Source organism: Acanthochromis polyacanthus, chromosome 19 (assembly GCF_021347895.1).
Source record: "Acanthochromis polyacanthus isolate Apoly-LR-REF ecotype Palm Island chromosome 19, KAUST_Apoly_ChrSc, whole genome shotgun sequence".
Lineage (NCBI taxonomy): Eukaryota > Metazoa > Chordata > Actinopteri > Pomacentridae > Acanthochromis > Acanthochromis polyacanthus.
In genome coordinates, this window is record NC_067131.1 from 27,155,087 (window position 1) to 27,182,627 (window position 27,541).

Sequence of the window (27,541 nt, forward strand, 5' to 3'; positions counted from 1 at the left end):
GTTGTCTCTGGCTCAAAAGTGGTTTAGAAATGTAACAGTTGTACACTGTGTCAGTGCTTGGTTGCTCTGGATGCAGTGATGCCAGTACTTGTGAAGCTCTTTGATCGACTTTTCTTGACAATCCATTCGAGAACATCAAGTCAGCAGTCTTTGGCATGCTGGTGCATATACTGAACTAGGCTGAGAGAGAAATGGTACCCATATAATGACTGACTAGTGCTTCACTCAAACTTAAAATGAAATATTCTAACATTCTGAGATACTGATTTCTGATTTTCATGAGCTATACACCATCACCAAAATTGAAACAAAAAAAAGACGAAGCATTTCACTTTCACATTTTTTTAGATGCTCTAGTACAAGAGCGTCAAACTCTTTTAGTTCAGGGGCCACATTCGGCCCAATTTGATCTCAAGCAGACAAAACATTTAGTCACAGGTATCTGGGACTGAATGATATAGTATTTTACTTTATGATCAAAACGACAAGTCAGGAAAAAAAAAAAGACAAAAAATAACAAAAACAAGGCAAAATATTGCAAAAACAAGACACAAAATGACAACAAATGAGACAAATGACATGAAACAAAACAAAAAATTAGACAGTTACAAAGTGACAACATAATGGACAAACATCAAAAACCAGACAAAACAAATTGACACAAATGAGACCAAAAATGACAAAAGCAAGAAACAAAAGAGAAAAAAAGTGAACAAACACAAACGAGACGACAAAAAAAACACAAAACAGCACAAATGATGCTCAAAACAACGAATAAAGGAAACACAAAATAACCAAAATAAGACAAAAACACAAGCGCAACAAAATTGAACATAAAATGACAAAAACAAGAAACAAAACGACAAAAACATGAGCAAACACAAGTCAGACAAAAACAAACAAGACAAACTATTACAAAAATGAGACCAAAAATGACAAAAGAACAATGAGCAATCTAGTATTTTTCTTTATGATCAAAACAACTTATCACGGTCAAGAAATTATTTTAAATTAATGGCTTTACAAATTTACAGTTACTGTCTTCTCTGTAATTTTTACATTTTACAAAGTCATCCTGGTGGCCGGATTGGACCCTCTGGAGGGCTGGTTTTGGCCCGTGGGTCACATGTTTGACACTCCTGCTGTAGTATAGAAGACTGAGGAGGCAGATTAACCCACAACAGAATGCTTCATCAAAAAATGTTTATTGTCAAACTCCCATTTCCAACCTTCAGTAAAATGTGGCACAACGTCCCCAGACAGACCACAGAACTTACAGAAGCCAGCAAACACTGAATTACATTAAACATACACATTAAACTGACTGAAGACGAACAGGAGATTACTGCATGAACATCAACAACTGCTGGCATGATTTATTAGTTTGTGTTTCAGCTCGTATTTTACAATGTGACTAAACGCCTAAGAAAGGTGTCCTGTCTACACTGGAGGTATCTGACTGGACTCATTGACATTCATTTCACAGACACTTCCTGAGGGGTAGGGGTTAACGTTCAGTCTGGGTGAGTTGATTAGACATTCCTTGGTTGATGCTGGTGCTAGTAGCGCAGTGTTAATCACATTGCTTTAAAATGTTTCGTACAGAGAGGTCTGTCCGTTAACAATCCACAAGGTACAGATGACAGAGATTATTTCACTATAAGTGAGAATGCAGAAAGAGCTTTGTGTGTACAGGCAGTCGTGAATTCATTCATCATAAGGGAGCAGAGGCTGGGGGTTTTGAAATTAATCTGAAACTGTAACGACAATTGATTGTTCAAGTCCCTTTTCATACAAAAATCTATGCAATCCTATGTGGTTTCATCATATGTGATTGTAAACAGGCATATTGACCAATGAATGGAAAAAAATCAACACATTTAAAGATGAAACTTTGAAGTCATGGAACTCTGATTCTAAAAATGTTATTTTTTCCACCATTTCTTATGGACCAGTGGATCAGCGATTGAAAATATGCAGAAAATAATCAACAATGGAAATAATTGTTGCCTTAGTGAGCTGCTGTCTGATTACACTGGCCAAGGAATTAAAGTAATTTTACTTAAAGTATTACAAAGTATGGGGTATGAGTAGCAAAGACGTTCACTGCCAGACAGCCAAGCTAAGTTTGTGAGAGATCACATACAAAGCATTTTAGGTTCTATTTTGACAAGATGTATATATTTGTAGATGGAATATTTTTAAGGTTCTCTATAAAAACACAATATTCATTCACTTTAAACTCCACAGTCCCACTTCCACAAAGCAACAGTGGATGCAGATACTTCAAACTGAACTGAAAGTTTTTGTCAAATTTCGGAAACAAAGGCTAAGTATCAAGCTCGCCTTTATGCTTGGGTGGAAATTAATTGTCAGGCAGCTCATACGCAACACACATAATTGTATTAAATCGTAATTAGTTGCTCTTCGTGTACAGTGAGGATGTAGTCCTGCAAAACAAAACAAGGCACCTCAGCCCCACAGAGCCAAAAGGTGGTCACATACACAACAGAAATAAACAGACAAAGTGTGGACAGAATAACAGTTCAGAAAATTTCATAAAAATGTCTTCAAAATGCATCTGAAATTTATCATAAAAGTAGGGAATTAACAATGCACTACACACACTTTTTCAGTAATGAAATGGGGTATTTACACGTCAATATAAGCTGCTGTAGCCGTAATATTCCTGTATTGTGAATGTTAAGACTGAAAAAAAGCCAGGTCCCTTTAGGCCATTATCTCTTGAAAACATCCTCTGACCTGCATTTTATCAAATACTAATAATGTGTTAAAGTCAAGGTGGAGCTGCACAGTGCCTTACTTACTGTGCATCTTGTGGAAAGAGTAGAAAAACTCTGGGTTTGGAGGCAACATATTTATAAACAGACTGCATAACAGCCTAGAGTTGTGGAGGCACTTTCAAGTTTGCATTTTGTTACATATAAGGGAAAAAGTGTTTTGCAGCTTGATTTTCACCACTCATTTTTGAACCCTGAGCATTATGAAAGTGAAATACTAAATGATCTGAGCACCCCATATCTATAATCTGTAGTTTGGGTAAACAAATTCCACTTAGTTTAGAGTGACACTTTTCTATGTTTCCATGTTTATCATCTAAAAGACCAAAACAATCATCTAAAATGTTCGACATTCAGCTAAGGCACCTGTGTCTGTATTTATTAAACCCCAATGCAATAACATGTAAGTGATCTGACACCGGTAAGTGACAATGAGGAAACACTGTGACTACATTTCCTGCTTCACAGTGAAGCCTCATTTGATTAGACTGCCAATCCCCAAAGATTTCAGGTTCTCAACCAAATAAAACAACAACCAAATATCATTACAAAACATACATGATCAACTTGTGTATCCTTCTGACCACAAAAAATAAAATTAGTAAGTACATATTGACTTGATTACATCACCTATGACCATTTTGCTGTCATGCAGGGCAGCACAAAAAATGTTGGTAAAGAAACATAAAATATAGTCGTTGCAGATGTTAAATTCTACTTTCAGTACTGAAACAAAGTTTATCGTGGCTCAAAATGGGCCTTATGGGGATGCATGATAACACAAGCTTATTGCCTTTACAGGACAAATTCTTCTGTGCAGGAGGAAATATGTTAAAGCTGCAATATGTCACCTCTGAAAGAGATGAAAAACCATTAACTGAATAATGAGCTGGAGTAAGTTTTCTCAGGGTTTTGCCACTACAGCCTAATGTGCTCTGATGTGGGCGGTATCATACAGTGGCTAAAGTTATTAAGGTTTCCGTAAATTTTTCTGGGTATCTGACATTACAGTGTCAGTTTGTTCCATTCTGATTCTTGTCTATCTGTGCTACTGTTAGGCTATATACAGGAAATATTTTAGGAGTTTTACCAAAAAAGTCAAACTTCAGTAACCAGACACTGTTGCTGTTGTACTTAGCATCTGACCAGCTTAGCTGTGTTTACAAGGTTCAGACAAGGCTTGCAGGCGTGTGCAGAGTTAAACTTGACAGCTGTGTCAAAATGATGATGATGATGATTATGAGAAGGTCAGCATACAGCTATATCTTCACCATTCTCACTGACGGCTTTGGCTTTTTCATTTTATGCTCAGCTAATTTATCAATTGCTGAGGACAGAACTCAGGAATATCACTAAAAATATACAGTGTTGTATCAGTCTAGTTTCAGCTTGAGTGATAACAAAATAATGTATCAACAGAAATATCCATCATATAGTTAAACATTTGGTATGTACAATAACAACTCTCCTCTAAATCTAATACAGTATCAATGATAATAATGTACAATAAAATATAAAACTGCTCTTACAATACACACATGATTTTGTTTTCCTGAGATTCAGCACAATGAACAAATCAACTGGCTCTCCTGTACTACTCACTGCATTATTTCTATTCAGTGGATGACATCATCAGTGACCCTCTTTCTGTAGAGACCTCAGTTTTACTTGTTTTAGATGTGAGGTAACCTAGGAATGCAGCAGTGGTGAGGACAAGCTCAGTGAGCTCCACTGGCATTTGGTGATTTCTACAGGACGCAGCAGCTGAGTTGAAACTTGAGCCTCAGGAGAGGCTTAATCCTGTGTTAAAGCTTAAACAACAGCTAAGCTAATCATAAAGCAACAGTTCTGATGTACCTCACTAAGTCATGTTGGTTGTTTCTTGCTTTTTGTTCTCTTCCACTGACTGTCAGTCAGACGAGAACATCCTTAAAAGTTCCTGGTTCAAAACAATCCTGAGAATTAAAGGAAAATTCTGAATGATGACTGTCATCATTCTGTTAAAACTATTCATATTCACAGTGGCTAATGTTAGGCAAATGATACAAATTCTCACTTTTTTTGGTCTTAATCTGATACAACAAATTTCTAGATTTTCTACAAATAAAAAAAAAATATTGTCTGTTTTTGTGCCAGCACTAATGTCAATTGTGTGGAGGCTAAAAAAATAAATACAAATTAAATAATGTAAAGGGAAGGTAGTTTGTCTTCTGTGAATTTTTCTGTAAAAGTCTCCTGGTGTCTAAAAGGCTCAATAGGCACATAAGCAAAGTTTCCATTAAAATTAACTGTATTTCTGAACTTGGTATAAAAGTTGTACTGAACTAAACCACTTCCAGACAACAACCCTGAGAAACTACGGTAAGTGGGAGAGGACATCAAGCTCATGCTAAATACCAGTAACACTGACTCCTAATGGAAGGTTTAGTTTTTTAAGAGACATTAAGGTGACTTTCTTTTTTTAATAACTGGACGTATTCTTTTCCTGTAGGCAGCCAAAGCAGGACCTTAATAGTGAAATGATGCAGGTCTACCAGAGTGGCTGACATGCTGAAGTTGCACTCCAGTAGGAGTTACAGGTTTGTGTATTTCAAGATGTACAAGACCTGAAACTGTACAGCAGCTTTAGGTTTGTGGTTCAGGACTGCTGGCTACTCCACTGGTTGGCCAGAGGCCGGCGAAGGAGCTCCTCCACGTGACGAGCTACGTCCATTGTGTCCTCCAGGTCAAAGTCCCCATCTGGATCCAACATGGCGTCACTTCTGACAGGACACAGAGGCCAAAAGTTTCATGATGGAGGGTGACTGGGAAGTTATTCTGTGACATCTGATAGGCCAGCTTGACAAAACAGTGTTCTTTAATTATGTGCAATCCCTATAAGATCAACCCTCCCCTGTATGTGTCTGAGTCCTATAACTGTTTTAACATACCCGTATCGTCTTTTGTTTGTACTTTGTAACTGCTTGTCCTTCCTAGTAAAGAGGAATGTTTTCGTTTCTTCCCACTATTGCAAAGTGATTGCTTGAAGGGAATTCAAGGGAAAAGTTGGAGCTGAGTTTCTCTGTATGCATCTTGTAAGGCTTTGATCTTACAATGTGAAGTGCCTTGATACTCGCGACATGAATCAAATTGAATTGAACTGAATTAAACCTGTGTAGTAATAAGACGGTCGGCTGAAATGAAAGCTTTCTAACAAAACATGCAAGAGGAAAATTACTGAGCACAAATCTCAATAAACAACAGTATAAATACACTTAAAAAGACCCAGCAGATTTTGTCAAATTTCCCAAAGACTTGTAATAAATATATGAAAGAACTAAAATTCCTGCTTTTTTTTGTGACAAAGACAGGTGTTTCAGTGATTCCATCACAGAAAATCAAGAGCTATAGGAGTTTTTGGAAACTGAAGACTACCATGATGTACACTTCCCTCCAAAAGTATTGGAACAGTGAGGCCGATTCCTTTATTTTTTGCTGTAAACTGAAAACATTTGGGTTTGTACAACCATTTGGAATGTCCTGAAGAAGAAAGAAACTGGTGTATTAAGTATCAGACATCCAACAGGTAGATCAAGGACAACAGCAGCAGCTGATGACAGAAACATTGTGAGAGCTGTAAAGAAAGACCCTAAAACAACTGTTAGTGACATCAGCAATGACCTCCAGAGGGCAGGAATGAAGATGTCACAATCTACTGTGCCCAGAAGACTTCATGAACAGAAGTAGAGAGGCTACACTAGAGGATGCAAACCACTGATTAGCAAGAAGAATAGGAAGGCCAGGCAAGTACAGAGATGAGCTTCAAAAATTCTGGGACAAAGTTTCATGGACTAATGAGACAAAGATGAACCTTTACCAAAGTGATTGAATGGCTAAAGTTTGGACAAAGAAAGGATCTGCCTATGATCCCAAACATACAAGCTCATCTGTGAAACATAGTGGAGGTAATGTCATGGATTGGGCTTACATGGCTTCTTCTGGGACAGGCTCATTAATCTTCATTGATGATGGAACACATGATGGCAGCAGCAAAATGAACTCAGAAGTCTACAGAAACGTTTTGTCTGCAAATTTAGAGAAAGATGCAACCAAGCTGATTGGAAGATCAAGATAATGACCCAAAAGACACTGCCAAAACAACAAAGGAGTTCATCAGGGGCAAGAAGTGGAAAGTTTCAGACTGACCAAGTCAATCTCCACAATTCAACCCTATAGAGCTGCATTTTACCTGCTAAAGAGGAGGCTGAAGGGAGTAACCCAACAAAACAAACAACAACTGCAAGAGGCTGCGGTGAAAGCCGGGAAAAGCATCATAAAGAAGAATCCAAAAGTTTGGTGATGTTAATGGGTCACTGGCTTGATGCAGTTACTGCAACTAAATATTAAGTCTCATTCATTTTGATCTGTTTTAAGTTTATCTGTTTCAATACTTTTGCTCACCTAAAAATTTGGTGTTCACTTACAAATAATGCTATCTTCTAAGTTGTGTGTCAGATCCTGATGGAAATACCTGGAAACAGAAGCTGAAATGTTGAACATAAAGGAATTGACCTCACTTTTCCAATACTTTTGGAGACAAATGTAAATGGTCTTTACAAGTGCATGCAAACGTTTTTTCACAACTTTAGCTATTGTCTCTATACAGCTCACTGAATGTCAGTATTCGGTCACATGGATGAATGATGAAACAAAGACGGGGAACCCCTACATCAGCTGAAGCAAGTCTAGCACTGACAACTGTAGTTACATGAAGTAAGTATTTCTACAATTCTACAATTTCATTTAGCAGACGCTTTTGTCCAAAGCGACGTACAACACAAGCAAGAATTCAGACATAAGGAAGTATTTTCATGTACTCCTCATGTAATAAAAGTGCTTATTTTCACGTTGTCTTTACATGAGTAAATAGGTGTACTAAAGGAGGTGCTTACATGGTTGGGTAGACACTAAAGTTGTTGGGATGGCTCACAGATGGAGAAGCTGTCTGGTCCATGAATGTAGATGCTCCTCCGCTGGGTTCAGGGTTTGGGGTGGTGAATCTATCAGACATGACACGCATTACTTTAGCTGTTTCCAGAATGTTAGATATAATGTTAAATGATAAGTATCCACAACAGCAATAATGAATGACATTTAATATAATAAAAACATTTCCCACATACACAAGTATTACCTCTAAAGTACCTGTTTATGCGGGTTTTGAGCTTCCTCAAAACACAAACGCAGTTACAGGTGACTAAAAACTGAGTTTTTTGGAAAACTTCTTCCAAGTTGAAAACACTTATGAACTCAGTTTTGCATTTTTTTTTTTTTTTTTTACATGTTTACACATAAATGTACAGCTACGTTTTCACTACACTGAGGAACAGAAGCATACAGTGAGTAAGCTCACACAATTCCCTCCTCCCCCAGTGTACCATTAATTGGTAGCTCTGTGGAACCAGTAGTAGTACATTTTTTCAGTTTTTCTGTGTGTGTTTTGAGCTAGGTTTTGTGTAACAGCTTAACAGTGGAGAAAGACAGAGAGAAAAAGAACTTACTCTGGCACAACTTGTTTGATCTGTGGCTTTACATATCCGTCCACTGCTTTTGCTGCAAGAGAGACATACCACTTAAACAACTAAATTCCAGAATATTTTCAGCTTTACAGTCTCATACTGGATGATTTTTATGAATTAAGGCTTTTATAGTCTAAGCAAGTGAAACACAGAGACTACATATTAGCAAATCAATGTCACAAAAATATCTCATGTTTCCCTGAGAAAAAGCATCTTAATTGTGGATGGGAATATTAAATTCATTGCAGTGACGTGTTGATAGAAACAAGAATTATAGATACATACAAAGTGGAGGGGTGTAGTACTTGGCAAAGACCTCGTCTTTGGGCCGGTCTGGATAGAGAAACAGGAGATGGTTCAAGTCACTGATGCGGTCAGCCAGGGAGCGAATGGAGAAATCCTTGGTTGTGTAAGGCAACAGATTCCAGACCAGCCTCTCGCCTACAAGAAAGGAAATGAGAATTACAGTCATTGCATCTGAAGAAAAAATAATAGATACAATGTCAGCAACAAGTATAGTCAAGTATGGTATTTTGCACATGCATGTGTGAACATAACATCCAAAGACATGAGTGGAAGTAGAGGCCAACACTGCCAGAGGAAAAATGAAACTGGTATTTCCAGCAGAGGAAAATTTTGCCTGTAGATGTATAGTTCATTTCAGCTGTGTGCTTTTCCCTTGACATTATAACTCACTGCCTGACAGTTCCAAAGGAACCCGAGAAGCAGAGCAGTTTGGTACCTGGTTTGTTGGGATTTTCGGCCACCCACGCAATGGTGATGCCTCCAATCTCAGAGTCGCTAAATCGCAGCAGGAACGTGCCATTTGGTTTGGACAGCAGCATGTCCTGCGCCTGCTGCTTGTTCACAAAACCCAGAATGGCCCTATAAACAAATTCACACCATTAACACACAAACACTTTGATCACAGGTGAAGTCTCACAAGTGCAACAGAGCACATATTACCCATCCATCTCTGCTGGTTGAGGTCAGAGGCAGTACATATAACTAAACAAGGTAGTCAAACAGTACAAATAGTCACGATTTCCTCAATCTTGGAAAACACTGGAGCAAGATACTTAATCTTTATCTTACTTCATCCTACTGATAAATGAAAAACTATACCAGTCAACATCAGTCATTACCCATCATTCCAGTGAGGCTTGAGATGTTTCTTCATGAGCTCTACAACTCCATCAAACCACTGCCAGAAGGTGAAGTTGCGTCCAGGTAAGCTCTCCTGTACAAATTAAAGTCCACTCTATTAGTATGTTTACATGTAAACATCAGGCTACTCTGAGAGGTCACATCAATCAAACACTGATCACAAACACTGAAGTCAGCCAGTAACTGTCAAATCTAGTAGAGCATCAGTATGACTTCTTCCCTACCACACCTTTATTCCTTCACCAGGAGCCAAGGTCGAGGTACAGTGCTTAACAAATTTATTAGATCACCTGTCATAAAAATGAGAAAACACAAATATTTTAGAAATCCGGTAAAAACTTGTTTTAAACTAAAAACTGTATTGCTATTTAGTAGGCAAATAATAAATTGGAACAACTAAACAGTCCTTGATCATATATATTAACCAAAAATCTTAATATTTTGCATGACCTCCTCTGGCCCTAATAGCACTTAGCATTCTTGCTGATATTGTTTTTATGCAATTTTCGACAGTTTCTAGTTATTGAGCTCCAAATAGTTTCTAGCTGTTCCAAGAGTTTTGCTTTAGATGAAATTTTTCTGTGATCTATTTTTAAATTCAATAAATCCCAGATCTTTTCAACAGGATTCAACTTTGAAGGTTGACTTGGCCAGTCCATCAGTTCCAGTCCTCCAGATTCCTTTTCCTTGGTCCATTAGTCTCTGCACAGCTTTGAAGTATGCTTGGGGTCGTCGTATTGAACCCACAACCCATCAGGTTCAATCCAGAAGGGATTCCATGATGCACCAAGATGATGTAGTAGTAGACCTTCTTGTTCATTATACCATCCATTGCAACTAATTTTCCCATGACGTTTCCACAAACGGAACCCCATACCACAATGGAATGTGGTATGTAGCATCAAAAAGTTCTCCAACTTTTCTGTGGACATAAACGAGGCTGACCCAACAATTCAAACTTGGTCTCCTTCCTCCAGAGTATCCTCTTCCAGTCATCTAAAGTCCAGTGTTTGTGCTCCCTGGCAAATTTTAAGCATTTTTAGGTCTTTGTAGGCCTCAATAATGTCTTCTTACCAGCTATTCTTCCCTTTAAGCCTTGTTCCTTCAGTTGTCTGCTTCTGGTCATTCTGGAGACTTTCTCAGATTCTGATGTAGAAACATTAATCTCTGCCTGAAGATCAGCAGTGATCTTCCTTCTGTCTCTTATACTTAAAATATTGAGGTGCCTGACATCTGCTTCAGTTAGCTTTCGTTTTCAGCCTCTTCCTTGGAGCATTTCGTAAGTACCAGTCTCTGCAATGGAGTCCAAGGCATACTTAACCACACATTTAGGACACTTTACGTCTTGCTCTATTTGTCTCAAAGACCATCCAGCATCATGAAGCGCTTTAATCTGGACTCTATGCTTCACCATATTGAACAGGAGAGAGGAATTTCAAACTGAATTCATGTTTTTATACCCAAATTTGAGCCAGCACATTGGAATTCTCTGAAAAGTCAGAAAATAATCAAGAATAACATACAACCACTGAAACTATTTTTTTCTGTCCAGGAACGCAAGCAGTTAACTGTAATTTGGCATCTCAATCAATAATGTGCTTCACTATTTTTTTCTGCTTTTTGTAGAACAGAAAAATTGAAACTTAATGGATAACAACAATAATTATATTTTAGCATTAAAGATATCATTTTGATTAAAGATCTTGCACATACTGGTGGATTAACCATTACAGAAAAATAAAAAGTATTTTGGTAATCGGCAACACTGTTAATTTAGGGCAGCGGTGGCAAACACCTTGTACCAGATGGTGGTCTAATAGTTTTGTTAAGCACTGCAAGTTTTTATTTTTTATTTATTTATTTCAGACACAGAAACGGTCCATATAAAAACAAACAAAACACCAACAGACAAAAACTAACAACAGTTATAAACCATATAAGCAGTCTCTCCAGTGATTCCAGAGCTCAGAGCTGTACATGACACTGCTCCGCTTTAGATTTATACAAACATTTATAATTTCATTTTGAGACACCATCAGTCTTGTTATAAATCTGTGAATAAAATTTCTTATGACAGCGTTTAATGTAGTCACGTTATTTTGCACAAAAAGGAAACTGGCACTGTTCCAGCGAGGGACCTTCAATAGGTGCCTAAAAGCATCATTGTAGGCAACACACAGCTTGTTGTATTTAGCTTTAGTGTAGCAGCACCACAAATGCGCAGTGTAAAGTGGTGTGCAGAAAGCTTTAAACAATGCAATTTTAACATTTTCTGTGCTGAATCCAAACTTTCGTGCCAGCATGTTTGCTTGAGCATACAGTTTACAATACTGCCTCTGGATGTCATCATCATCGGAGAGGTCACTCCTAATGATGTGACCCAGGTTTTCAGTCTCTTTTGTCAGTCAATAGAATTCCATAAAAACTACCAAACAAAATCTTGCTGGAGTGGTAGAACAAGAGTCTGGATCATTTTCTCAACAATAAAAACAGAAAGATAAGACGATGGCGTTGGTGGAGGATCGCTGTCAAAGTGCCCTTCTAGCTCTTAGCGCTCTCGTTAGACAGTATATCTTTAGGTGAAAATTTGGTGTAGGTCAGGTTATAATAGTCCAGTTTAGGTGAGGTTCTAATGGTTCAGTTTAGGTTAAATCTTGAGAAAATGAATGTATGTCAGTGTAAGGAAGTGATTACCAACACTATATTACATGCAGCTTTCTGTGTGCATGTATTTGTTTATGTGGGTGTATAAGAGAGCATTTGAAATGACAGTGGAGTGTGAGGACAAGCTCTGTAGTTAAAACATTCTCACAAGGCACATGTGTTTGAACAGAACAGCTGGCTGCTGAGCTGAGGAAACAAGCTGGCCTCACCCGGTTGAACTGGGCCCAGGACATAGTCATGTTGTGGTAGTCTTCTGGGTTATTGCTGCTGCTTGTAAAAGCTTTCTGCGCCAGAAAGACCAGGTTATCCTCTGACAGGCCACGCCCACTGTGCATCTCCGCCTTGTACTTCATATCGAGGGCCTCGCACAGCTGAGGCCACAGCACCTTGTCTGGCACGATGAATGGCACTCTGCCCTGAAAAGCAAGGCAGTGGAGAAGTTCAGATTGCAACTCTGTATTGCACTATACAGTTGCTTTGATTAATTCAGTGAAATTACATCTTTCTCGTGTGTTCTAAGATTTCAAAATATTACACCGAAGGCCCAAAGGAGTCACTCCAGGCCACAACAAAGTAACAGATTAAAACACTACAAAAAGCACAGTATACAGTCTACTGAGAGTTATACAGTAAATGAAAATGTAAAACATGATACACCACACAGAGTACACCTTTAAAGAAGTCTGACAACATTCTACAAAGGCCATTGTGGAAAGAGACAGTCCAGGAACAGCCAACTTACCGGCTCAGCAAAGGCATTGTCCCAGAGGACTGTTGCTGTAGCATTATTGTCCTGACTGCCATGAACGATCACTACCACAGGCAGGGATAAGGTCTGCAGGTATCAGACACAATGAGAAGGGTCGTTAGCAGATTAGAGAAAAGACCAACTGTCAATGAGTAAAGCTGTTTAGTCACAAAGCAGTTCTGCTCAGCTGTAATTCACAAGTATAAAAGATGGTATGTCCGATTACTTTGACATGGAAGACGAGCTCGTTGCCCCCAACACTGAACTGTGATTCAAACAGGACTGTGAACTTCTCCTCTGTCACTGACTCTGCACCTCGACGGTCCGAACGCTTGATCCGCTTCAGTGACTATAAACACACATACACAATAAAGACACAAGTAGAGATTAGCGACAAGCTGAAAATTGTGCTGGGCATTCTTAAACAACTGGTCAACTCCTTTGTCAGACCAATGTTAACACCAGATTTTATACTCATACTGTTATTTTCTTAAAGTGTAAATATTCACTTATTTAATTACAATGTCTTTACTGTACTAACAGTGTTTTAAGTATATACAGCATTCACGCTGAAAGAAATTCAAAATTGAGACTTAAAATTGATATTGAAATTTTGTAGTTTATATTGTTAAATGTTAAAACAGTGCACTGTCAACATCTGTACATAGTATGAACTTCATAGCACATTACTAAACCGATTGTAATTATGTTAGTATGTGGATATACTTTAATATATTTTGGTATCTATACTGTGTCACTGTAGTTTGATTTAGGTTGTCAAATTCAATTAAATTAAATACAATACAAACTGGCTATTGTACAGCTAATTCTGATAAACAGTCACAACACTGTATTCTGTCATATTATTAATAATAATTAATGTAATTCATATGTCAGACACAAGTAATTAGCAATTAACCCAGATATTTAGCAATCTTAATCACTACCTTTCACTATTGGTATCTGGCAATGGAGTGATTACATAAGCATTAACCGAGTGCAACACAACCAGAACAGCATAAAAGCACAGCACGAGCTGAACATTAGACAATACATCTTGAGGAAATTACAACCAAAAAGCAAGGCTGGTTGAGACCTAGACATTTTAAAATTATTCCCAACATCAGATATTTATTTTGAATAAAAAAGAATATTGTATTATGGGTTTTATTGCCTTAATGCTGAAATGTTAGGAGTGTCAAATTACAGTTAGTGAGCCAGCAGGAATTTCTGATGTTGTACTACTGCAGAGAAAATCAATGACTACAGTAAAGGCAGGCAGCAAAGAGTTGCTGGTATTCAATTCAATTCAATTCATTTATTTCGTCAAGGATGTGTAGCACAGAAATGCACATTTTAAGATCATCAGATAACCAATTATACACACATGTTATGTGATACACACCCCTACTCGAAAGGGAGTATCACAGGAAATGATGAGCTGAAAAAAGACAAAAAGACAAGAAGTCTGAGTCACCATGTTCCTGAAGTGTGCACTGAGAGTGCCAGTGGCTTGGTGATACTCCATCACACAGTTGTTGTTGAGGATTTCCCCACTGCTTTCACTACCGAGACAGAAGGAGACAAAGAATTAAACACATCCTCTGTGATTCTATCTGGGGACAACTTCAACAATGAATAATTCCACATTTAAACAAGTTACTTTCCCAGTACTAGAAAAGCAGACCTCTGCCAAGGATAGAGAGGAAAACAGGAAACCCATGCAGTAAAGGATCATGAGCTGGAATTGAACCTGTGTCTCTGACACAGTTCTGTTTACAAATCACCTTCTTAACCAGTTGAACTACCTGGACACCTTGCTCCAATTTGTTGGACGACATCCTAACCTATGATGTTTTTGTCATATTTTGGACCACATACTAAAACATACTAAAAAATTCAAAGTGATCCAGAATCCAGGATCCTTTCCAGATTGCCACCAAAATTAAATCAGCTCGCCCTCTTACCATAGTCTACATCCCCTGAAAATTTCATCTGAATCTGCCCAGGCGTTTTTGAGTTATCTTGCTAACAGACAGACAGACAGACAGACGGACAGGCAAACGCCGGGTGTCACATAACCTCCTTGGCGGAGGTAATGATGAGACAACCATTGAAACTATATGATAACTAAACTACCACTTAACTAACTAGCTGCCTTTCAATATCCAACAGACTACTTGCATTACTGTGTTGCATCAGACATGTCTATATGCTGGCATGTGCCCCTCACCTGTGCGTACTCTCATTCTTCAGCAAAGCCTTGGCTTGCTGCTCGCTGACAATGACAGCTTTGACCTGAGGTGGGTTCATGTGGACGTTGAGCTTCCCACCAACCAGAAGACGGACTGTGGCTGCAAACTTGGTCTGGGTCTTTAACACCTGGGGTGGCTGCTTTTCAATGATGAAGGTACTAACGAAAAAAGGGCACAGGGACATTATGGTCAACATGGGTTTTTCATGAGAGGATTAAGTTGTGCTAAGACAGTGGCATCAGAGTGACACTAGGTCACTGTACAGGCACAGTGAGTGATGATCAGACATTTCCTCAGTGAAAGTTACTCTGTAAAAAAAGAACAGAGGATGGGAGTCTGAGGTACTGTTTACACCTGTTATAAGCATGCATTTTGGGTCATTTGATCACAAGTGGGCAGCTCTAAGTATGTCAGCTCACATCTGGTATTAGAATGCATCATGAGTGATCACAAGTAGTCAGATCTAACTTCTCCGGCAGGAGGCAGAAAGAAAAAGAAACTGACTGATGTTGAAAATGTGCTTACACAGAAGAAATCAACTGAACAGGTGGCCCTTCATCTACTCTCCTATTGAGAGCTGTTAAATGCCGATCAGATCTCCAAAGACGTATGTAAATGCGAGGTGTGAACAGGTCCAGTAAAAAGGCACAAAACTAATGGAATCCTCCAACAACAGAGAATGGGACTGAAATGCAGCTAAGACCGTACACAGTGTGGAGCCACCTACAGCTGAATGAAAACAGTGTGTTAGTATACATTATTTACAAAATAAATAATTTCCAAAAAAACATGCTGTTGTCTCTGTGGTTTTATAAGGACATAAATGGCTTGCATAAGACCCTGCACTAGAGGACTGCATTGGGGTTGGGTCTACACAAATATCGCAGGAGGTGGGTGGAAATGTACTTTAATGCGGCCAGTCAAAACATACATCGCAGACAAGAGAAATGTGAAAATAGTGTTTCAGACTTTTAAACAGTCTCCATGTCTGTTCATCTAGTACAATTTTAACAGCTGCAGATGTAGTATTACTGACATAAAAAAAAATAAAAAGTCACAATTCGAAAGTGGCAGATTTACATTACGAGGTCAAACACCCCTTCACAAGTCTAAGAGGATAAATAATAGAATCTATATTGTATTATTATTGTTGTCATGTAAATTTCCCGTAACTTTCCACTTGGCTGTTGAAATAACCGTAATGATCAACATCCAAATTCAGTGCCATGCTTACCTGGGCTATTTGCTACTTCCAGTTGCTGAAGTGGTATGGAATGGTGAATAAAACCAACAAAAGACATTTGGTTTAAACATAAAGTCAAAAGTTTGCTCAGAGCTTTCAAAGACACTTGGCAGTTTAGTTATTATAAGTTTATTTCTACAACTATGCATTATTTAAGCATATTGTCACCTGGCTAAAATAATGGTCCGAGTCGGATTTTGACAAAGTTTTTTTTTTTTTGCCTAAATCCTCTCCTCATGATGCTGGCCACCTGAAACAAAATAATAATAACACCTCATTCTTGGACTACATCAGCCAGCTCTGGGTCAATTCATATCAGATAACTTTAGTTGAACAGAGTCAAGATGCCTTTAATATATGGAGCGTCTACTAGTTAAAAGACTTTGAACGTCATTTCACTGCTTCTTGAAGAGAGAAACAGTAACTGAGCATGAGTGACTTAACAAAAAATGAGAGAGTAAGAAACCATAGAGAAGTGAAGCAGAACTTTGGCTTTCTCATGTAATTCAGGTTTAATTCTGTAGTAAAGCAGAAGAGAAATTATGGAACTGCAATGCAGACTGAGGCTCTGATTAAGGCCAGAGATTAGAGAAGCTGATTTTGATACACGAATAAGTGATCAAGTCCATTTCTTACCTGGTAACCAGAGCAGAGATGATATCAGTAATGTCAGAATTGAGTTTGCTAAGCAGCTCTTCCATTGGACCTGGCAGAGGAAGCTGCTGGGTGAGATGTTCACAGCGCCGGATCTGCTGTCGGTTCTGCCAGATAAGGTCGGCCAGCTTCTCACACCTGGAAGACAAGAGAGATGGAGACATCACCAGTATGTAATGAGTTTTTCTATGCGAGTATAGACAGCTCTATTAGTATTTTGACAGTGACACTAATTTTGTCATTTTATTTCTGTAGACCACCATAATCGATTTGAAATGAAGCTATTGTGATTTGGTGGAAGTGTAGATGTTAGACATTATTCATGTCATCATTCATTATTCATCCATTATTCAAGGGGTTTAAGAAAAGTATTGCACAAACCGCTAAAATTTTAATAGTTCCTCAGTTTTCAAAGGCTAAAAAATAACCAAACAGGTAACTGTTAAGCAGTTTCATGGCCAGGTGTGGACCATTTCCTCATCACTTCTTGGCAATGAAAGGATTAATGGCAGGCCAAAGTGGTGTCAAAGCAAGTGAAGGAGGCCATCACTTTGCTGTAAAAACAAGCATAGCTGTCAGAAAGATAGATATTTTAGGAGTGGCCAAATCAACAATATGGTTGATTCCTCAAAGGAAGAAGTGCACTATTCAGGTCTGCAACACAAAAACGTTGAAATGGACAGTGGCAAAATTCTTTCCTTGGTGCAGAAAAGTCTTTCACAACATCTAGTCAAGTCAGTAACATTTTGGATGTCTATAATCAAGAGAAATATTCCTGAATGTTGAAAAATGTTTTTTTCAGTTTATATACAATATTACCACTACTTTAAGAATGTACCCAAGTCCTGGGACTGTCAACTAAAAACACACAGAGTGGCTGGGACTGATCTACAAAGCACTATTCCAGTGTGTTCTATGCATGTGTGTGCTGAGGCAATGAGAGCAGGAGGGACGGCTAATCCATGACATGCTAACTAATCTCTAGTCTAAATATTCCAACTACTGTATCTAAAGATCAACAATATTTCTCCTGAACTGCACACTCCACCGGAGCAATATCTTTGTTGAACCTCTTGATTTCAAACTAAGTCTACAAATTCCCTTTGATTGTTGCATATAGAGGCAAAATTACATAAACGGCAGCACTGGTCAAAAATGCATTGACATAACTGCACTGTATAATATTATATGCCAGTTTAACTGGGTAATAAAAACATTTCCAGCATATACCAGGACTGGAGAACATCCAGTCCTCCCTCATGAGGACCTCCATTGCCAGCCAGCTGCTGCCTCCTCTTCCACTGAATGAGCTCCTCATCCAGGATCAGAGTCTGCTGCTTCCTCAGCAGGCCCAGAGTCTTCTGGTGCTGTTCAGACAAATTCTGCAAACACAGAGCCACATACTGAGAAACATTCACAACATTATTAGGGTTCACACAAGAAACAAAGAATCAAGAGAAAAATTAGCTTAGCAATAAATCAGTCAATGTGTAAGTGCACTGCTGTAGCCTGATTCATTTCAATTCTCACTTATGAACTTTGAGTGCTATTTACCTGTGCAGATCAACTCATTTAGACTTAAAATGGGATATTTATACTTGTGACAAATTACTACCAGGGCATTTAGAAATAGGCTTTTTTCACCCATGCTATGCACATCTGGATAGTAATGGAACACATACTCAAGTGTGATCTGCTGCTGCACTTTTTTGCTCATCACTCACTGCAGGTGAATGTTTGTTTGTCTTTCCTGATATGTGTGGTGGTGGACATGATGTAGTGCATTTTTTGCATCACTTCTTGTGTCCATTATCTTGTTCTAGAGAGCATGTAACCAACACACATGATGTCGCGGTATATCGTGCAGAACACATCATGAAAATTTTATTTAAATCAAAAGATGTTTGTCACAGAAGGCTGACTGAGTGCTGGTTGGCTGTCACTCAATATTGACACGTCAATGACTGGAACTTTTAGGTAGGTTGGAATATAAAGGATTGTCACTAATATATTTTAGGTCTTCTGGAAATGTGACAAAATCTGTGACAGCTTTGATGATGTGATGTGATATCTTCTTAACTTGATACTGAGTTTCTGATTTTCATGAGCTACAAGCCATAGTCTTTAATCCTTTAAGCTTCAGTCAATTCCAGCCGTTTTCAGTACAAAAAAATCGCTAATATTCTATTTTTAAATAAAAAAAATTACGAAAAATACGGGGAATATTGGACGGGCATCGCGAGGTGCATTTCCTTGAAAAGGACCGATTCGGGGATTTTATACCGACTTCAGGACATGTTTTGGACAAAATAGTTTACTGGCTTGTGTCATCTGGATGTAAAAGGTTGGATTATGACCGTTTTTTGTGGAATCTTTTTTGTGTGTGTAATAATGAACCCGGAAATGTGAGTCGCGCTGTGTGCGTTGAAGCCGTGTATAGAGAACGGATGGATGAATATTTGTTTTTGTCGGACAAATGTGTTTTTCTCACCCGCTGTGGTAATCGCATCTGAAAGTGGTTTATACCGGCAGATTCATGAGAATCTAAGCTTTCCATCGGTGTATAGTGTTTGTATAAGCGCGTTTGCGGCCGTCGGACATTCTTGAAATTCCTATGCAAATTAGTATGTGTACCGCCGGCGGTACACTGAAGCTTAAAGGGTTAAAATGAAAACAAAACAGGGTTAAAGTATTTCACTTTGCATATAATCTAATATATAGAATACATTAAAGTCAACCCTTTTGAATTATATTTAACAATAACTTTTCACAAGTTATTAAATTTTTTGAACCTCCTTCTGAGCTCAAATTACTGCACAGATACAATGAATGATGTGTGTGCCGTGTCACATACAAGCCTGTACTTCTGTAGTGTGCTGGCCTCTCTAGTGAGCCAGGCCTCCACAGTGGCTCGTTTGCTCTGTAGGGTGGTCTCCCGCTGGGTTCGCTCAGCTGGAGGCAGTGAAGACAAGCTGCTCAGCTGGGCTAACAAAGAAAGAGGGAAGAGACGGGTAAGATGCTACAAACACCAGCCAGTACAATCACACCGATTACTCTTTAAGTAAAGAAGGTGACTTCTAACAAGCCACTGATTGCAGTCCAAGCAAGTTTTAAAATCAAAAAGATAACTGAATGTGCCTACAGAGTTTCAAACATTTTACATTGATTGCACAGCTTAACAGCACATTCATAATTTCCTAGCAAATGACCTACCCTTCCAGAATGAAACAATCTGTTGAGCCTTCCCAAAACCAAAAGTAAAGCTACGCTACACATGGTTCTGTTTAAACATGGGGCATCAACCGTGCTCATAACTGTTGTATCAAACACGATGTGAAAATACTGTATGACACCCAGAACACTGCAGGGGCAGCAAATAACAGTACACTATTCCCAGTGTGTGGTAGCAGCAACAAAGCACATAAAGGACATTAAAATGTTCAAAAAAGACAAACTTTGTAGTTCACTATTGTACCTAATACACAAATGGTGAGAAGAAAAATAAGACTTGTCTAAACCGACATGAATAAATGTCACCAATATACACAGGACTCCACACAAAATATGAAGCTACAGCACAACTTAAAACTGCAGTGATTTGTTCTTATAGGATTGACAAAAAACATACTGAAACACTTGTAAGTCAAATCACAGGGCACTGCAGTGAAGCCTAAAGGAGCAGCAGACATAGGCAGAGGAATCAGCAGCAGCTGCTGGCATCAGACAATCATTGATCTCCAATGTAATACAGAAAAGTGGGTAGAAAAAATAACTCTGGGCGCCCAGATAGCAAGCGACCCATGAACGTAGCAGCCTGGGCCAGGCCAATTGTCACTTCTCTACCTGCAAAAATTTGCGTCAATCATCACCTGAACCCTACCTGCAACCTCCACTGCAGTACACCTTAACTAAAAGGGTCACACTCCGAAACCCTGGGCTATCTTTCAGACTTCCCAGTGCCTGTTCCTCCACTGGTTTCATATAGAGCATAATGGCCTAAAATAGGTAAACAACTGCCAAACTAGAACAAAAGATTGTGACAATGGAATGAGAACAAAACGACCAGCCTATTAATTGCGCTCCTTCTTTAGAGTAGCACATTCACTTGCAATATTGAGTTAAAACATTGCTGAGCCACTGTGTACATATAATGGGCCTGATTTAAAAATTCCTTACGGCTGCATACATACATGTACATTCATATTCTTGTCATGCAACAACTAAGACAATGCAAGAACATTCTCCATAGACATAATTATCTATTTTTAAATCTAAAATGACTCACATAGAAGGGGGGGGAGAGAGATAGCTTTGTTTGAAACGCTGCTATTATAAGAATGTTGGAATTCCTTTCATTATATATTATTCTGATCAAACAAACATGACAGCAGCTGAGCCAGGAGATCAGGCACAGAATATATCGGACACCTAAAATCAGTGATGACAGATAAATGCATTACGTTATGTCCTCGTCTCTCCTCACCCTGTATGCGAAGGTTCTCCTGGTACTGGATGATGAAGTACTCCTGGCTGTGCTGCAGCTTTCTCAGTTCATTCTCAGTTTCTTGTGTGGCCAGACGAAGCTCCTCAAAGGCCTGATTGATCTGCTGATGCCGCTGGGAAAGGGTGTCCATGGCCTGTCCTCCACTCCCACAGCTGGCCTACAGACAAAACATTTCTAAGGTCCTTTTTTCCCCTTCAGTTTGATTCCAAGAATAGAAAAACACTGTATGTGTCATGCATTGTTTAGGGATAATGGATTTATTAGTCTTCCAAACAGTACCCTGGATTCCTGCCAATGATAACTTACATTTGTAGCTTCTTGAACCAGCCTCTGCTCTGAGTGCAGGATGTGTTTAATGCAACGCACCAGCTCCAAAGGACAGCGGTCATATGTGCTCTGCAGTGATGACACAGACAATCTTCAAAATCAGATCAGTGACTTAAAACCAACATTAGAGCCAAAACAGTTAACTGCCATGGCCCTGCTCTTATTACAGTAGGACAGGCGTATTTAAATATTATTGTAACACACCTGTTTGCATTTCTTACTGTGAAAATAAATCACACTGTGGTAGTGTGCTCCAGGCTAACCTTCTCACTGATAAACTCAGTACCAGCACATGATCTGGTCATTCCTCCTCACCCCTGTTTTGGTACATCGTTGTAATAATCAACTTTATATGCTGAAAAAATACTTGTCTTTGCATATCCAGCTTTTGCACTGATGTAAAGATTGACAGTGAGCAAGAGTTGTGTTTTTGCCTGTCTCTAATATCATTCCCATAAATTGCATGCAGGCTACACACCTCGTTTTCTGAACATCTGGTTATTGATAGACACTACAATTTACCATTGTTCCCTAAACTCCTCACATGCAGGCTATGGCTCCTTTGACACATGGACTGTTCCATCAATCTGATGATTATTTAACATGGGCGCACCCTGGTCAAGTTTCCATAAAAGCGACTTTGGTACTCTTACTCGGCAGGACTTAGTGACATTTCTGTTTCACTTTCAACACGGCAGGGTAAATCAGTCTGAAATGAACTGTCACATGTACAGATAGGCAAGCAATGGTAAATCAAATTATGTCAGGTGATTAAGGGAAGGATTTCACATTTCAGCACCAATATCTACCTAAAACATGACAACTAATAAAAAGTTTGCATGCCAAAATCAAGACACTCCTTTTTGTGACTGATTTGTATTTTGGCATTTGTTGCTCAGCTATTTAAGGGACTTTTCAGGTGAACAACCTAACGAAACACTGATAGCCTCCCTAGAGACGTTGATAGTAGGCACTAATACTCTTTTCCTCTCTCTCTATGACAAATGTTTTTCTCCTACCTTCCAATGTTTCAATTTGGAATGATTATTATTATATGGTTAGACAGGTTATCCTGAGAGCCAGATCTAGGAGATTATGGTTAAAAACACACCCAAAAGGATGTATTCATGAAAAAGTTTAGATATTTCTCCAGTGACAGATAAAACAACTTTTCTGAATATGCTAGCTCCCTTGTCTCAACTGGTACCTTGAGCTGGCTGGCGTAGTGGCCTAGCTTGATCTTGAGCAGAAAACCATCTTCCCCTCCCTGAAGCTGGGCTTTCCTCTGCAGCTCTGCCACCAGGTTGTCCAGCAGACGCTTGGCTTTGGTCTCCTCAGCTGGGTTGTCCAGCTCCACTGAATCCCTGTGAAAGGCATGTTTAAATGTCATTATTTTTAACAGATCCATGGCCAACGTCAAGCTCACTGCTGCTCCACCAACCATAGCTGCTGTTGTGAGCTTACTTTTTTGCATCTTTAGAAACGATGGATAGTACACAAGTAAACTGATTACATAATCACCAATTTGTTTAGGTTGATATATCAAATACTTTATGAGATAATACTTTAATAATGACTGCATGTCAACCCACTGTCAGCACATTTTGTGTGCTTTTAAATTTGAGACTATTGTTTAAATGACAATATCTCAGGAACAATTAGAGATAAAGCAACCGCATCTCTTACTTGTGTAGATTTACAATGCCAATTTCTTTTGGCAGTTTAAGATATTTCATTTTTATTTTTGGTTAGACAATTAGATGGTTACTTCATCTGCATACATGCGAAATTTGTGCTTTTCTCCCACTGTATATATACTTTTATTTGAGATAGATAGATAGATAGATAGATAGATAGATAGATAGATAGATAGATAGATAGATAGATAGATAGATAATACTTGCACATAACCTTACTCTTGTAGCAGCATCCATCTCATTTATATGAGGGAGGGCACAAAAAAATCCAGCTTGACATCTCGAAGCCAAACAGACTGATACTGACCTTGACACATCAGAATACAAATAATGATAAAGGTCTATTGCATACCAGAGCTGGCTTTCAATCCACTGAGCCAAGTAGTGTCGCACCTCGATGGGGAAGTGCTGGCCGTACAGCGCCTGCATCTGGTGCAGCGCTTCACCCTGCAGCTGCTGGGCCTGGATCCACATCGCCATGGTGGTCCTGTCGAAGCGATTGACAGCAGTAAAAGAAGCCAGGGTCAGGATGAGAGAGAGCAAAAAGAACAGTGAGCTGTTCTTGATTGTTCTTGTCACAATGCTTTACTGAGAACTGATATGAAACATTCATTTATCTAGGCAACATTTAGAATCAAACTGGCAAATTTGACAACAAGCTTTCTGTTTGCCGGAGGGCAAAGTCTACAACATATTAGTCAGCATATTACTGAGCATTACAACTTAGATTTTAATATTAAAATTACCAATACCAACAGCATCACTGGACTACGCCTAAATACCCTTTGATGAATCAAGATTTTTATTCAGACATCTGTAACATCATTCTGACCAGTCAAAGCAACAGTTAGAGATCTCTGAATTTCAGTTTGGACTAGTCACAGTAATAGCTGCAGATATCTCAAGCCTCACTACAACTAGTCTGAATTATTGAGCAAGATGCAAAACCACTTGAAGAGTGTTTGTGGAAGTACGGTAATGGCGGGTCTTGCCTGTTAGAGAACGCTGTGAAAAAGGAAGAACTAATCAGCTGGATGTTTGTGGGAAAACAGAAGCTTTGCTTATAAGATGCTTCTGCTTGAAATGTATTAGATCTTTGGCCTCAGTGTGCTCTGACATGATCATAAAACGGCTTGTCAGATGTGATTACAGCTGCAGCACCATATGTTCAAGACAAGATGCCTTTACTTCCCACTTGCTGTGGGTTCTGACGTCACTACAGATGCATGCCACACCATTTTGCCAAATCAATAATCCATCTCAAAAGCCCACGTTGTAGCTGGCTCTACATCATTTTGACAAGTCATAATGTTCAAGATATTTAGGTAATTCTGACTAATTTTAACTTGGTTTAAGATATTTAAAAATGACAATGCAGTCATCTTTACCTGAGGGAATTTAAGAATGTATATAACTAGAATTATTACCAGTCACTAATAATGCAATGTTACAGCTGAAATGTAAATATCTGTCACGAGAAACCCCTTACACATGCTTGGTGAAAGTGACATCATTTGTCAGGGCGGAATCATGTTTTGGATATCAGAAATAACAATTCTGGAATAGGAAGAAAGACAATGTGAATATCAGGACAGAAATATTCACTCTGTCTAAAAACAACAGAGTTCCTCATATCTGGAATACACAATCAGCCTAGCAATCTATTTACATTATTTATTAGCATGACCAATCAATGCCAATTCATTAACAACAAATGCATTATTCAGAAAATATAATGATCTGTGTACTGGCAAATCAGGTTATCTACCTGATAAATGGCTAATAAAACAGTTCATTCAGCACTCCGACTTACACCAGACAACACCACAGCAACACACCTAACTCTGCAGCAGGCAACTTTAGGATATAGCTTAGCTTGCTATCATTACTGCACACTGAACACGGGCTCTGGGGAAAAGCACACCTTCTATTAACAGAATCTGCAAATGCCAATTTATGAGGACAGCTTAACAGATATATATGCACTGAACGAGAAGGTGGTAGATTTACGCTATGTTTGATACTTTGGTGGGAGAAGGCGGCGTCACGTTAGCGAGCTAGCTTCACGTTAGCATAGTAGGGAGGTTTACTGAAGCAGCACAGCTCGAACAAAACTTCACTCTCATGCTCCGTAAGTAATTTACTTCCAAAACTCACCTTTTAAGAGACTGCAACTCTCCTCACAGCAATACCATGGACGAGCTGCGGACAGCATATACGTAAACAACTTTTAAAGCCTCCACTGACTAGCTGACAGACATGTCACATCGCCAAACTAACGTTACTTTATCGACTTGTACTTCGCCATGAAGCAGCTGTTGTTGACTAGCAGGAAGACACCTTTCAAAATAAAAACCTCACGAAATCACTACGATGTGCCTAATATTAGTTTATCCATTGGTAATTACCGTGTATTTCTGTTGTAGCGTATTCAGTCAATTGGCTCCGTAAATAAAATATGGTGTTTTAGCCCCACAGTTCAGTGTACGTCATTATTTAGGTAGGAAGCTTTCCATTTCCGCGTGTAGTGTTTTTGCTCAGTGCAGACAACTTGATAACAGTTCACATCCAGCACCGAGCTGGGTGTCGAACGCTGCACATGTCAAACTATTCCGCAATTGCGATTTTGCAATCAGTATTTTCTGTATGTAGAGGACTGTGTGCAATGTCGTTATTTCCCACATTGAGATGAAGCTATGAAATATCTGTTTTGCAGATATGGTAGAATCTATTCAACACATGGAAAGGATAGGTGCTATATTAGTGTAGTGATTGTTGGTGAAATGGGACACTTTAAAAATATGTATTACAGAACAGTTTGGAGGATCATCCCAATGCTTTAACTCACTTAAAGAAAAGCAGCATCATAATTACCTAAGTTAGTTATGTCAACTGGTCCCACGAAACTAGGTTGAATAAATGGGGAAAAGACTAGTAAACTAATTATTACTACCTGCTTTTAAGTAAATCTTCACAAACCATCTTACTTAAATGCTTTATCATACAGTTATGTTGATTTTACTAAAGACAATTATGTTAAATATACTAAAAATGGTTATGCTGACCCCAATAACCACAATCACGTTAAATGTAATAAATACAGTTTCAAATTTACTAAACAACTATTCTGAAGCTACCTAACACAAACGAGTTATATTTCACTGACTGTACTTAACATGACTCATCTTACTTGCTCCATCAATGTGAGTAGTTCAAATAAATACAAGTGAGTCATTTCACTTCACCTGACTTTATTCATCAAAAATATTTCAGGTCATTAACAGTAAGGCATGTGCCAAACAAGCAGGCCCCAAGAAGTAAAGCTTGATGCTGACATGGAAAAAACAAACCAAAAAACTCTGTAAAAAACTAAGAAACCAATGTAAACAAAGTGACATGTAAAGTGCTCAGCATTTTATACTTAAATACAATGAGGAAAAATAAATGATAGAAAATAAGTTAAGGAGAAAAAAATAGAAAAATACTTTGGAAGCAATACTCTTGGTTCTTTAAAGTGCATATCATTGTCTTTAACATGTAAATAAAAAAGGCAAGAAATCCTTAACAATTACTAGTGCTTTATATTACAGATAATTCTTTTAAAAAATAATTCTCAAAGCTAAAAAAATAATGGCAAATGAGACACCACTATGAACGCAGTTATGGAAACAAAACTATGCTTTTTAGTGTTGTGCACTTAAAACTTTCAATAAATTGAGAAAAGTTATAGAAAAGAAAGAAATTTAAAAAATAAATGTGAAAATAATCATCAAGCCTCAAAAAATGACAGTACTCTTGATTACTTTAAAGAGTTGTACCTTAATTACATTGTCTTAAACATATCAAGAATTGAAATGAAAATCTTTCTTAAAAAATTACGAGAGCCTGATTTTACACATTAGATATTAAATTTAAAAAATAAA

General features: G+C 38.4%; 1 protein-coding gene across 2 annotated transcripts; it reads right to left on the reverse strand.

Moving 5' to 3' along the window:
* Positions 1–3,898: 3,898 nt before the first annotated feature.
* LOC110971345 (signal transducer and activator of transcription 5B-like) lies at positions 3,899–26,034 on the reverse strand. 2 transcript variants are annotated; one of them, XM_051939176.1, is made up of 19 exons: positions 25,776–26,034; positions 24,012–24,105; positions 23,129–23,285; positions 21,901–21,990; positions 21,574–21,751; positions 19,945–20,075; positions 18,321–18,472; positions 17,073–17,228; positions 15,172–15,351; positions 14,416–14,503; positions 13,165–13,287; positions 12,933–13,025; positions 12,400–12,606; positions 9,505–9,599; positions 9,102–9,244; positions 8,645–8,800; positions 8,342–8,393; positions 7,733–7,840; positions 3,899–5,563 (listed from the first exon to the last, which is right to left on the reverse strand). In XM_051939176.1, the coding sequence occupies exons 1-19, from the start codon at positions 25,831–25,833 to the stop codon at positions 5,440–5,442; spliced, it is 2,385 nt and encodes a 794-aa protein (XP_051795136.1). In that variant the 5' UTR covers positions 25,834–26,034; the 3' UTR covers positions 3,899–5,439. The 2 variants fall into 2 exon arrangements, with proteins under 2 accessions (XP_051795136.1, XP_051795137.1); XM_051939177.1 differs by having other exon boundaries at positions 23,971–24,105; positions 25,776–25,918.
* Positions 26,035–27,541: the final 1,507 nt, after the last annotated feature.

Coding starts and splice junctions, on each gene's coding strand:
- LOC110971345 (XM_051939176.1), bottom strand. CDS start 25,833: ATGCTGTCCGCAGCTCGTCCATGGTATTGCTGTGAGGAGAGTTGCAGT. Junction 12,607..12,932: donor ACAATGCCTTTGCTGAGCCG/GTAAGTTGGCTG, acceptor CTTGCTTTTCAG/GGCAGAGTGCCATTCATCGT. Junction 8,801..9,101: donor CGAAAATCCCAACAAACCAG/GTACCAAACTGC, acceptor CCTTTCTTGTAG/GCGAGAGGCTGGTCTGGAAT.